This window comes from Sus scrofa, chromosome 6, assembly GCF_000003025.6.
Source record: "Sus scrofa isolate TJ Tabasco breed Duroc chromosome 6, Sscrofa11.1, whole genome shotgun sequence".
Classification (NCBI taxonomy): Eukaryota; Metazoa; Chordata; class Mammalia; order Artiodactyla; family Suidae; genus Sus; species Sus scrofa.
In genome coordinates this window covers 167,367,411-167,380,717 of record NC_010448.4, presented here as the reverse complement: position 1 = coordinate 167,380,717, position 13,307 = coordinate 167,367,411, and the positions used below count along the sequence as shown (strand labels likewise).

Sequence of the window (13,307 nt, the reverse complement as noted above, 5' to 3'; positions counted from 1 at the left end):
AGGTCTCGGGCAGGCTGCTCGATTCCTCTACCTCCTCTGCCTTCTGTATCTGTCATTCAGTCTCCAGCCTGTGGTTCTCCCTTTGAAAAATGTCTTCCTTGGATTATTTCAGCAGCTTCCTATCTCCTTGCATCCAGTCAGGCCTCCCTCCCATCCATTCTCGACATCTGTACCCAAGAGAATCATCCGGAAGTGCCCATCTGGTTGGTTCACTCCCCCTTAATGGGTCCCTGTTGCTCACACGCAGCAGTTCTCAGAAGGCCTTCTCGCTTCAGTGGCATCGCCTGGAAAAGGTGGCATCGCCTGGCAAAGGTGGCACCGCCTGGAAAAGGTCTCAGAAATGCATTTTAGGGCCCCACTGTAGACACGGAGTGAGAAACTCTGGGAGCGGGCCCGGCAGTCTGTTTTGGTTTGGGTTTTTTTTTTGTTTTGTTTTTTGGGTTTTTTTGGGTTTGGGTTTTTTGGTTTTTTTTTTTTTTTTTTTTTTTTTTTGTCTTTTTGTTTTTTCTAGGACCACACCCACGGCATATGGAGGTTTCCAGGCTAGGGGTCTGATCGGAGCTGTAGCCACCAGCCTACACCACAGCCACAGCAATGCTGGATCCTTGACCCACTGAGCGAGGCCAGGGATCGAACCTGCAACCTCATGGTTCTAGTCGGATTCGTTATCCACTGCGCCTCGACGGGAACTCCACCAGCAGTCTGTTTTAATGAGCCTTCCAGGTAATTTGGTTACAGGCTCAAGTGTGAGAACCGCTGCCTGCAGGATAAAACTCCGACTCCACCGCCCAGCGCTGCATGATCTGGGCTAGAGGGTGTGCCTGGTGTCAGAGCTCCAGGTCTTGTCTCTCTCTTTCCTGGATGTATTAGATGCACCTCTTTTGAGCCCCAACAGCAACACTCATCACTCTGTTGTACTTAACGGTTTTCTTAGCTGTCTGCTCTTATAAAAGCCCCTGGAGGCCAGAAACTCTCCTGTTTATCTCTGTAAGCCCATCGCCTCCTGCAGTGTTTGGAACAGAGCTGGCATGAACCCACAAATGAATGTGGACACGAGGCCCAGAGGACGGCACGGACTTGCGGCAGAGTCAGGATTCCAACCCAGGTCTTCTGACTCTCAGTCGGGGCTCTTTCCTCGCAAGTAGGCCGCCCCCCACCCAGATCATTCCTTTAGACTCGGACCCTCCCCTCGAGTCCCTTTGCTCTTCTCTCGCCTCTCCTGGGCCTCGCTCTCCTCTTAGCCACGTTTGATCCTCTTGCTGCGGTTCCAAGATCGTTCTCCTTGATAAAGAAATGAGAACCAAACAGTCCCTGGCCCCTGCCGCGTTCACTTGTCTGGCGGCATCACACCGCCGCCGGCCCCAAGCCGACTCCTCTTTTTGTTCATTGCTTTTTCCAAATATAGCTTCCAAAAAGGCTTTTGACCCTCTCCTCATAGCACGCATCAAAACAAATCCCGAATGGACTAAAAAGTAAGATGTAAAAATACAACCAAAGGGGGTTTTGAAGGAAGTAAGATGGAAAGCACATCTCTGGAGGGAAGCGAACTTTCGAGGGGTGAGAGTGCCAGGAGAAATCCGATTTGATAACATATGAAAATTTAATTTAATTTAAACAACAACCACCCCAAAAGACTAGATAGCACGGAACTTTGAAAAGTATATTTAGAGGACTTCCAATCATGGCCCAGCAGTAACAAACCTGACTAGTATCTATGAGGTCACAGGTTTGATCCCTGGCCTCGCTCAGTGGGTTAAGGATTTGGCATTGCCATGAGCTGTGATGTAGGTCACAGACACGGCTTGGATCCTGTGTTGCTGTGGCTGTGGTGTAGACTGGCAGCTGCATCTCTGATTCAACAGCTAGCCTGGGAACTTCTATACGCCGCAGGGGTGGCCCTAAAAAGATTTAAAAAAAAAAAGAAAAATTAATGTTTTTTTAAAGTGTATTTCGGAAATAAGACAAAGAAACCCATGCAAGTTGACAAGAAACCCATTAGGACCCCAGCAGAAAATGGGCAGGAGCCTGAACAGATCACAGAGAAGGAAATATAACTAGTAAACACGAGAGCTGTGTCTAACCTTCCCGGCAGAAAAGTCACGTGAAGGCAACAGGATGCTACTTATCACCTATCACGTCTTTCGCGACTGTGTTCAAATTATAATGCATGGTTCTGGCAAGAGAGCCGGGACAGGCGCTCTCAAGGGCGTCCAGTCGGGTGTAGATGGGGACAAGCTCTCTGGAAAGGAAGTGACACGCGGCACCAGGAGCCACCGTCAGCCAAAGGCAGGAAAACTCCACCTGCAGAGATTTTCGCTGTAGTGTTCTTTGTCATGGCCAAACCCAAATGCAACCCAAGGGCTTTATCAGGAGAAGCGGGGTTCAGCTCCCAGGCGGAGTATAAAGGAGCAGCCCTGTGACTGCAGGGGCCGCGGGCTCCGGGACCAGCCCGCACAGCCGCTGTCGCTCTTGCTCCCCGTGGGTGGCGGAGGTCGGTGAAGCAGCACAGGATTCAGCATCAGGAACGGAAGCCAGTCTCTTCCTCTGCCTCAGCGCCTGTCTCTGAGCTTCCTTTTCCTTCTCGGTACCACGCGGCTGGCGGAAGATTCTCGGTGCAGCTCCTGGCAAGCGGGACAGGGCACGGACGAGGCCGGACGCGGCTTGCTGGCAGCAGGTGGCAGGCCCTTCTGAGGAGGTCACTGCTGTGCTGAGCCTCTCCTCGGGCTCCGAGGGAAAGGTCCACCGCAGGCCCACCCTCCCTGCCAGCCCATCACCGGGTACTGGAGACCTAGCCGTGCCCGGTCCACCTCTGTCCTCTCTCGGGTAGGACCCACCTCCCTGTGCATACTTCTGAGCCCAAGGAGGGCTGTTTGCAGAGGCTGTGGAGCCGAACTTGGGTGTGCAGCCTGGGCGGCCTGCACACATGTGTGCAATACTTCTCGTGGTGTGAGATGGGACCAGGGTGGGAAGGGGACGGCAAGGCAGCCTGGGGTAGCTCTCACTACTCCGTGGTCCAGCACAGATATCCTGGGATCAGAATTAACAATTCAGATTTGGCCTCTTCCAGGTCATTTTTCAAGGGAAGATAGAATATGTTTTATTTAGCAGCTTGATACCTTGATTAGCAACTGTCCCATATTTAGACTCTCAAATTCAGACTCGAAGTATGTGGTCATCCATTTGCAGTTTTGTCCCTGGCCCCACAGATTTCAGGGCTGAGCCCTCACAGATGTGGTAGACGTGAGGCTGGGCAGACAAGGGACAGACGGCAAAAGGGTCTGTAAGCCAAAGTCACAGCAAGGAGCTTGGGCTTCGTCCTGTGGACGGATAACAGCAGGAGCTAATGAGCTGACTGTGTGCCAAACGTATCGTGTGTGCCTCTTAATTGTCACAGCACAGAAACACCATGAAGAAGGAACTGATCTTATTTCCTATATTTTGTAGAGGATAATGGGACTTAGAAAGGGTAAAGAACTTTCCTAGGGATCCAGCGTTAGTCGTTGGGGTTCGGAAACAGACCCGCAGAATTACTGGGGCAGCCCAGTCCGCGAGCAGGTGTGTGAGCACGCCGTCGGGAAGGAGGCAGTTGTGGGCTGGATCTGCGCAGAAGCCAGCGACTCGCTGGTGTTGGTTCCTGGGGAGGAGAAGGTCAAGGGCGACTGAGGGTGCAGGGCTGAGCGCTGGGGAGGAGGGGCTCCGTCGGGGGAAGCTGTTGCACAGGAATCCGGCCTCTGGGGGCTGTGGTGTCTTTGGGAGGTAGACCAGATGTTCTTCACGGTGTCCTTTTGAGTGATGGGCGTCAGTGTTCTGAGGGCTGTTGCCTGAAATCTTAGAGACTGTATCTGCACAAATGTGAAAGGCTTATAGATGACAGACGCTCAGGCTCTTGTTGGTTGGTTGACCCAGGTTAATCATCAGTTCTGAAATGTTGCATCTGTAAAGAGCCCTCGTTTCCAGCTCGTCCTCCGTTTACTGAGTTTTCTTAGCATATGTCACCTTGCTCCGCCTCCCGCTTTGTGCATCTGAACATTTCAGGGCCATGTCTTCGGCGTATGTATTTTAAACAAGTATAGCAGATGTTCTAAACCTCTTTTGGGCTCTTTCGCACATCGTACTTATACCTGTATGGAGATATGTGTACACAGCCCTGTCTTTCCCACTGGCTTATAAACTCCTTTTGAGTAAGAAAAACAAACAAATGAACAAACACCGAACAGACCCGTGCCCTTAATTATCCTGCCAAGCTATGGCAGCGGGCAGTGGAAAGCCTCTGCGTGTCAGGGCCAGGAGCGGGCAGAATTGAAGGGAGGCACAATGCAGGCAGTGTCTCCTGGAGTCACCCCAGTGACAGCGGGGGACCTGTCCTCAGGCAGTAGCAGCAGGGGTCCGGAGTGAACCACCTGCCCTACTCCCGGCTGCAGAAAGCCAGCCCATGGTCATTCTCGCCACTTGCTTACCTCTGGCCGCAGCCTGCTTCCCTCCTAGCAGAGGTGGGGTGGGGCTGGGCGAGGGGAAGGGGCGCCGGGAAAGGCCCCGGAGCCCGGTGGGGAGGTGTTTTCTTCCCCGTACTCTTCCGCCTTCGGATAAGAGCAGAACGAGTTGCATCAGCAGGAAGCTGGCAGGTCCACACAGATGAGCTGGGTCCAGACTTGACTGAGGCAGGGACGTTGCTGGGGGAGGGGTTCCACCAGGCCTGCGGCTCACGAGGGGCCTTGAGAGGTCTGACCATCCCAGGGCCAGCGTCACTGGCTGGCTTCCTAGGCCTCTATGCTGTGTCCTGTGGGCCGTGAACATGAGATGCGAGAGGCCTCGGGCCATGTTTGGATAGGCCTTCGGGGCTGTGTGCTGGCAGCAGGCTGGGCAGTGCCCTGCAGTAGCAGGAAGGCCTCCAGCGCCCACTGCTCTCCTGCGGGGAACCGGAGGGCAAAGCTGGCTCCCAATGGAAGGTGTGAAGGTCTGCCTTCTGGCCCCTCTGCGGCCTCCGACGTCGCCAGCCACACCCTCGGCTTCACTCCCTGGGCTTCTGCGCCGCTCACGCGTAGTCTTAATAGACAAGGTCTATGGAAATTTTGTCATGTGTGTCCAGCTGCTGTCGGACGCACGGCTCCTCATTCGCTGTCACAACTGTCCGGGACGTAGTCTTGACGCCCCCGTTACGCATGGGGGAGGGAGCTGGACAAGATCACATGCCCTGGGGCACAGCGATGATGAGTCCGGGCATGGCCGTGGGTCCTCCTGGGCATCACACCCTCCCTGCTTCTCCTTGTCACCCTTCCCACGGGTGTCCCGTCTCCTCCGCGCTGCTCTGCGTCCACCCACCCCGTCGGGGTCCGTGTTCACGGGGGTTCTACTCAGGGCTCACCCCCTTCTCTGCCCCCACGGAGATTCTCAGCCTCAGGTTCCCACAGCCCCTCGCCTTCAGGGCCCCGTGCCCTGGGCAGTGCAGGGGGATGTTATGTGTGTGATTTTTCTTGGACGAGGAGCCGTGGCTTTCCTTTGAAGAGACTGTGGTTGTGTCGGTCCGCGTGACCGTGCACCTGGGGACACGGCCATGCCCCGGCCAGATCTTGTCCTTATTGTTCCTCCTGGACTCCCTGCGGAGGCTCTGCCCCGGGACAGTGACAGGTGGGAAAAATAAAATAGCAGCGCCAGTGGCCACCACCCTAATGCAGGCTCTCTGAGGCTTGAGACCCAAGCACAGGATGCCAGCCTTACTCTGCTGGGGCAGGGGAAGCATCAGTTCTCTCGGCACAGGTGAGCAGAGCGGGGACCAGGGCTGTGGCTCAGGGACCAGGGTGTGGCTGCGGCAGGGGAGCGGGGAGCCAGAGAGAACAGTGCGGCTGCCTGTGACTTTTCATCTCCTACCGGTTAAGCCGACACACGTGTCCCCAAATCCAAGTCGTTTCCCTCTCCCAGGAAGGAGCTCAGGCGGGGAAAGAGGCAGATGCTGCCCCCTCCAGCCCGGAGCTTTTGTCAGATTCTCAAAGGGGGCTTGAGATCGTAAGCGAATTCCCTACCGCTTCACGGCGGTTGCAGGTGGGACCCTCGACGCGTGAGGTATTTCAGAGAGGGACCCTCGTGTCACACAAAGGCCCAGGCCCTGAAGTTGAATCCCTCTCAGATTCCCCGCAGCCGGGTGTGCCTCCGGCCAGTCCCCGCACCTCTCTGGGCTTTAGTCCCCTCTGTGACATGGGAATTAGGGCACCAACCGGAGCAAGTGACCCCTAACTCACCTCAGAGCTCCTGGCGGGTGGACGGGAGGCCCCTGTTTGTCCCTGACCCCAGGCCCCCAGACTTCCTGAGGTAGGAACAGCAGTGATGACAATAAAGAGTGTAGCGGGGAGAACACCCATCCTGGGGTCACGACACCCACGTTTGCATCTTGGCACAGCTGCTTGCCTGACCCTGAGCACGTTGCTGCGTCTTGTGAAGTGGGTGAAAGTTGAGGAGATAGAATGTCTGTGAAAACCAGCCTGGCGCCTCCATAGCCCCAGCTGTGCCATTCCAAGCAGCACCTGCACTCCCTCTAGGTGCATGGGCAGGGGCCAGGCTGTTGGGGCCTGACGGGCTCCGGAGAGGGGACAGGGCCTGTGCTTTGCTTGGCACAGGCTGGCATGTCCCAGCCCTTTCAATGCACATCTGGCCCTCCCGGAGGGGCTTCTCCCCCTTCTGCAGGCATCTTGGCCATTTCTCCACCCTCCACCCTTCCCTTTCCTACTGGGTCCTCTCTCTCTCCTGAATTTTACCCCCTACACACACACACACACACACACACACACACACACACACACACACACACACACACACACACACACACACTTCTCCTGGACACAGAGGGAAACACAGGGAAGCCTGTCTGGGTTCCTCGTCTTACTGGGGCTGAGACCCCAAGAAGTTTGCACAGATAGAATTTGCCCAAGAGAGAGGAGTTGACAGAGGTGGGGAGACACAGGAAGGGGTGGTGGGAGCAGACAGTCCTTCGAAGGCGGTGGAAGACGCGCCTGAAGAGGTGCTGAGGGCGGTGGCGGAGCCCAGATGGACGTCGTGTCCCCTTTCCCACTCGCGGGCAGTGCTGCGCTGGACCACAGAGCTGAATCAGACGTGAGCCGCTGCCCCGGGGCTAATGCTCGGGATGATAACAGCTGGCCAACGACTGGGAGCTGGGCACTCAGCCTGCATTATCTCATTGAGTTCTCACAGCACGAGACAAATACCCTTAGAATCCCTGGTTTATCCATAAGGAAATGGTTACGTTTCGTGCCCGAGGTCTCCACGGAGTGGAGTGGCCAGAGCTGCGTTTGGGTCTTCTGTCTTAGTCAGCTCTAGTTGCTATAACAAAACGCCGCAGACTGGGTGGCTCCTCAACAACAGACATTTGTTTCTCACCGTTCTGGAGGCTGGAAGTCTGGGACCACAGTGCTGGCAGACCTGATGCTTGGGGAGGGCTTCCAGGTCACAGACGGTTCCTGGTTCATAGATCTCTACGTCCTCGCTTGGCGGACGGGGCCAGGGCCCTCTCTGTGAGCGCCCATTCTCGAGGGCTGCACCCTTGGGACCTAATTGCCTCCCAGAGGCCACCTCCCAGTACTGTCGCCTCGAATCATGCCTTCAATGTGAATGAATGGGGCGGAGCAGGCAGGGAGACTTTCAAACCAGGGCAGACCTTAACTCCCTTTTTTTGTTTGTTTTTTTGTTTCTTTTTTGACTTTTCTTTTAGGGCCACACCCGAAGCATATGGAGGTTCCCAGGCTAGGGGTCCAGAGGGAGCTACAGCTGCCGGCCCACACCACAGCCACAGCAGCGCAGGATCTGAGCCGTGTCTGTGACCTACACCACAGCTCACGGCAATGCCAGATCCTTAATTAACCCACTGAGCGAGGCCAGGGAGCGAACCCGCAACCTCATGGTTCCTAGTCGGAATCGTTTCCACTGCGCCATGATGGGAACTCCCTTAACTCCCTGTTTTATCACCTCCCAAAGCTTAGAGGTCATTTCTACCTTGGGATGAAGCCTTTCGGGAGGAAGGAGCAGATGCTGAGTCTTAAGAAATGAGTAAGGGAGTTCCCATTGTGGCTCGGTGGTTAACAAATCTGACGAACATCCATGAGGACGCAGATTTGATTCCCGGCCTTGCTCAGTGAGTTAAGGATCCAGCATTGCTGTGAGCTGTGGTGTAGGTTACAGACGCGGCTACAGCTCCGATTTGACCCCTAGCCTGGGAACCTCCATATGCCACAGGTGCAGCTCTAAAAAGAAAAAAAAAAGAAGAAGAAGAAAGAAATGAGTAGGGAGTTCCCATTGTGGCTCAGCAGAAGCGAGTCTGACTAGTATCCATGAGAATGATGGTTCGATCCCTGGCCTCGCTTTAGGGCCGTAGGTGCAGCATATGGAAGTTCTCAGGCTAGGGGTCCATAGGTTCAGGGCTGAGGGAAGGCTCGAGCCGCAGGGGACTTCAGATGTGCTGAATGGAAAGTGGAGCAGCAGGCAGAACGCCTGAGGGCAGTGGTGGTGTGATCCAGTCTGTACATAGATCATCCTGGCAGAGCGGAAAGTGGTTTGGGAGGCAGAGGTGGCCCATTCTGGGCACTCATTATGTGTGTGTTGAGTAAATGAGGCATTGAGCAATTATCATGTATCATTTATGTTCTGGTCACTCGGCTGGGTTCTGATGGGGTTGGGGGGTAAGCAGTCAACAAGACAGACATTGTAAATGACTGGGCATTGTGATACCCATTTGAAAGATGATGAGACCTGGACTTTAGGTGGTGGCGGTAAGTTAGGGAGGAAAGGATGGATCTGTGGATTCTACAGAAAATAGCATCAAAAGAACCCGACCACCAGCAGGACAGAATGGGCTGGGGAGATGAAGAGGGGTGCAACGTCGGTCCCCAGGCTTTGGTTTGGAAGACGGTGGGGAACAGAGGTTGGGGGACACTGGAGGACGAGATGTCCAACAACAGAGAATCCCTTTCATAGGTTATGGGACATTCCTCCGGTCGCAAGGCTGGCCTGTGACTTTCCCCAGCGGTACTTAAGCCCAGCTGTGAGGGTGGGAAAGGCGGATGGCTGGGTGGAGCCAAGGCCAGGACGATAGAAGGGCAAAGGGCGAGGGGTTGAGGCCGCCCACCCGAGGTGGCTGAGCTGCTGTACTCGAGGGACCAGACCCGCAAGGGCTTGTGCGCTGAACAGAAAGGCAGGGCTGGGAACGAGAAGAGGGGAGAGAGGAACCTGGCCTTGGAGTGGACACTGGGGTATCAGGCTTCAGAGCTGCCGCCTTTCCCGTCTGGTCCTGAGATCTCTGAGCAAAGAAAGAATCATCCCGTTTTGCAGTTAAAGCAACTGAAGCCTACGGAGCATGTCACTTGCCCAAAGGCACCCAGCTCCGTCGGTGGCACAACTGGGATTGGCGTGTTGTCTGGCTGGGCCATGGTGGCTCACGTTCTGTCTTTATTTTTCAGGTTCACTTTAGAACAGTTGACTGAGAGAGCGAGGAAATTCAGCAGAAGGGAAAGGAGGCGAGCCCAGCAGAGCAGATAGGAGAGAGAGGGCGGGCTCCTCCCGGGCCCCCCAGTAGCGGTGAAGGGGAGGGGCACCGGTGGGCCACTGGGGCTTCCTGATGGCTCAAGAACCACCCCCAGGCCCAGAGCAGTGCACCCAGAGCAGTCCCAGTCCCACCTGCTGGGCCCCCTCTGCAGCAGCTCACCGTGTCTCCTCCATCTGCACTGTGGCCCCACTGTGTGCTCACGGATCCCCACCACACACCTCGTCTCTGCCACACACCCGTGACCCGGCCATATACCCGGTCCTCTTCCCCCATCTGTGTCTGTCCCCCATGCCCCGGGCTCCCCGTACACACCTCCTCCCCCCGCCGTACCTTGATACCCATTTGCCTGCGCACTGTGGGTCCGCCACGCATCACACGCTGTGCGCTCGCTCACTCTCACTTGTGCTGTGTGCTGTGTCTGCAGAGTGCATCGGACGGCTTCTGGAAATCGGTGGCCACTCGCGTGCCCAAGGAACCCCCAGAGATTCGCATCCTCAATCCCTATTTCATCCAGGAAGCCGCCTTCACCCTCATCGGACTGCCTTTCAACAATGGCCTCATGGGCCGAGGGGTGAGACGTCTGGACCCTGGGAGAGGGAGGAAGGGACGGGGACCAGAGGTGCCTTGGGAAGGAAGGACGGGGCGGCAGTGGGGGGACAGAGGGCTCAGACCTCAGACGCAGAGCTCAGCCCTGGGGAGCTTCTCGAAGGGTCTCAGCCTCGCTCTGCACCCCTCCCCCGCCCCTCCCTCCAGAACATCCCGACCCTCGGCAGTGTGGCCGTGACCATGGCACTGCACGGCTGCGATGAGGTGGCCGTCGCCGGCTTCGGCTACGACATGAGCACACCCAATGCACCCCTGCACTACTACGAGACCGTGCGCATGGCAGCCATCAAAGAGGTGCGGGGCTGGGCGGGGAGGGGGCAGTCCCCGCGCTGGGCGAGGGGGAGGGCGGTGCCAGCACGAAGGACAGCTCTGGCTGTGCCGCCGCCGCCCGTGCTGAATGGATGGTAAAGGGCGAGCCAGCAGGGGGTCTGGCTGCCCAGACCTCCGAGGGGCCCTGCCCCACCCTCACTGAGCTGGGGCCACCCAGCATCCTGTGCGCCCCTGTCCCCCCTTCTCCCTGGCCCTCTCCTGGTCCTAGCCGGCCCCCGCTGCTCCCCAGCTGGCACATGCCATCTTGGCAGGAGTTCAGAGCCGTCGTCTCTACTGCAGTTCTCTTCCCCGGGAGGACTTCCTCACCCGCTAGGACAACCCCGAGACAGTACCTGTCGGTCCTGGGACGCTCCGTACCGCCTCCTCCCTTCCCCATGGCCAAACACTGAAGCTCTCTCATCACCCAGAGCTGCTTCCCAGTTGGTCCCACACATCCAGGGACCTTCAGGTTCGAGAAGCATGAGGAGCTGTGCAGGCGGTCAGCCCTCCAGGCAGCTCTCGCGTCACTGCAGGAGCCCACGTGGAAAATCCAAACGCCTCGCACGACACCCTTTGCGTCTACCACCTGCCTTCCGCCGCTCCCAGCCTGGGCCCGGGCATCTTGGGCTCGTGTTTTGAGCCGCTCCCTTTCCTCATCTCTCGGAAACACTTTCAGGGTTGACCGGCCCTTCCTCTTTGAAACGCTCTCCCGCCTAGAGGGAGGCCGTCGTTTCCAGTGTGCTTGTCCTGTTCCGCTGGCCAGGCTCTCACGCTCTTCTTCAGGGTCCTGGATTTCAGTCCCCCCTGAAGAGTCAGCATTAGCTTGAGCTCCATCCTAGACAATCTTCTCTCTCCGGGGTTTTTTTTGTTTGTTTGCTTGGGGGGTTTTTTGCTTCTTTTTTCAGGGCTGCACCCACAGCATTTGGAGGTTCCCAGGCTATAGGGGTCTGATCAGAGCTACAGCTGCCAGCCTGCGCCACAGCCATAGCAACGTGGGATCCGAGCAGCGTCTGGGGCCTACACCACCGCTCACGGCAACACCAGATCCTTGACCCACTGAGCGAGGCCAGGGATCAAACCTGCGACCTCACGGTTCCTAGTCGGGTTCATTCCGCTGCGCCACGATGGGAACTCCTCCTCTTTCTTCTCACTCTCCACGTCCTCCAGATGTCTATCCCCATCCATGGCTTTGGGTCCCATCCATATTTTAGGCTTGTTTCCTGTTTTGTTTTGTTTTGTTGGTCCACTCAGGCTGCCTCAAGTAATTGGGAGTTATTTCAAGGATGTAGGAGACTGGGAATCTTGGGGGGAACCAGAAACAGCCTTACACCTGTTGCGTGGCATGGGGTTCAGGATGGGAAGCTCATCCTGGGTCCCAGGAGCCCCTGAACTGGCTCATCCCCGCCCCCAGCAGTGGTCCCAGCCCTGCCTCGTTTTCACCATGAGCCCGTGTCTCTCCATCCCTGCTTCTCTTCATGTATCTCCGGGCTGCTTTGTCCCTTATGAGCACCCACCCCCCCCCAAGTTGCTCTGCCCACTTTCCCTGCCTCCTGGCTTCTGTTTACTGAAATGTGGGGTCTCTTACATACTCCTTTTCTGTAACGTTTATGCAGCAGTTTTAGGCAGAAGGTGAGAGGCTGTAGACACAGGCAGTTGCCAGATCAGGAAGGGCTTTCTCTGCCACAGTAAGGAGTTTGGACCTTGCTCTGAGGGCAGCACGGAGCCATGGACCAGTTTTAGGCTGTAGATGAGCATGTCGTCAGGTCACTGTTCTGCAGCATGAAACAGAGGGTACGGGCAGGGACAGAAACTAGTTGGGATGCTGTCACAGTAGTCCCTCCAAGAGGCGAGGCTTCTGCCCCAGAACTGCTCAGTCATGATGGGAAGACACAGGCAAGAAATGGTTGGGATTTTAAACCAGCAAAGCCTGGAGATTGCCTCCCTGCAGGAAGGCAGTGGAAGGACACCCTCCACCTTCCCCAAAGCCCTGCAGTGAAGGCTCTTCCCTTTCTTCCGCCTGCCTTGTTTCAGTGGTCAGGCTACCCCTGCCCCCTTCCTCATCCTGTAGCACCTTCGGGCTCTGAGGCTCACGGCATCTGTGGCATCACTTCCACACAGGGTGCCGCAGAGTGCTGCCTGTGAAACCAAACGGCCTGGGCTCCAAGCCTGGCTCTGTACCTTCCTTTCCTGATCAATACAAGGGGTCATGCCAGCACCAACCCTTGGGTTGGGGAAGATTCAATGCGATGACGTGTGAAAAAGGCCAGAGATACAAATGAACTTATTTCTAAGACAGAAATAGACCCACAGACATAGAAAAGAAACTTGCGATTACTAAGTGGGGAGGGATAAATGAGGCGTGTGAGATTAGCATACACAGTACTGTATGTAAAATAGCCTATAGGGACCTACCGTATGGCACAGGGAACTATACTCAATATTCTATAGTAACCTATAAAAGAAAAGAATCTAAAAAAGAATATTGATTTGTAACTGAATTGCTGTGCTGTACACCTGAAACTAACCCAACGTTGTAAATCATTTATACTTTTAAAGGGGGGGGGAGTTCCCTTCGAGGCTCAGTGGTTAATGAACCCGACTAGGATCCATGAGGATGTGAGTTCAATCCCTAGCCACACTAAGCGGGTTAAGGATCTGGTGTTGCTGTGAGCTGTGGTGTAGGTTGCAAACGCGGCTTGGATCCCAAGTGGCTGTGGCTGTGGCTGTGGCCGGCAGCTGCAGCTCTGATTTGACCCCTAGTCTGGGAACCTCCAAGACAAAAAAAGAGTTCCGTCGTGGCTCAGCAGAAATGAACCCAACTAGTATCCATGAGGATGTGGGTTCAATT

At 55.9% G+C, this 13,307-nt stretch overlaps 1 protein-coding gene across 14 annotated transcripts in view; it reads left to right on the top strand.

The window, feature by feature from the left end:
- ST3GAL3 (ST3 beta-galactoside alpha-2,3-sialyltransferase 3) overlaps positions 1-13,307 on the top strand; it is a 233,545-nt gene that overhangs the window by 216,175 nt on the left and 4,063 nt on the right. For all 14 annotated transcript variants that reach the window (XM_021093466.1, XM_021093478.1, XM_021093470.1 and 11 more), the window contains 2 exon segments: positions 9,969-10,115; positions 10,298-10,444. In XM_021093466.1, coding sequence (XP_020949125.1) covers positions 9,969-10,115; positions 10,298-10,444 — 294 coding nt within the window.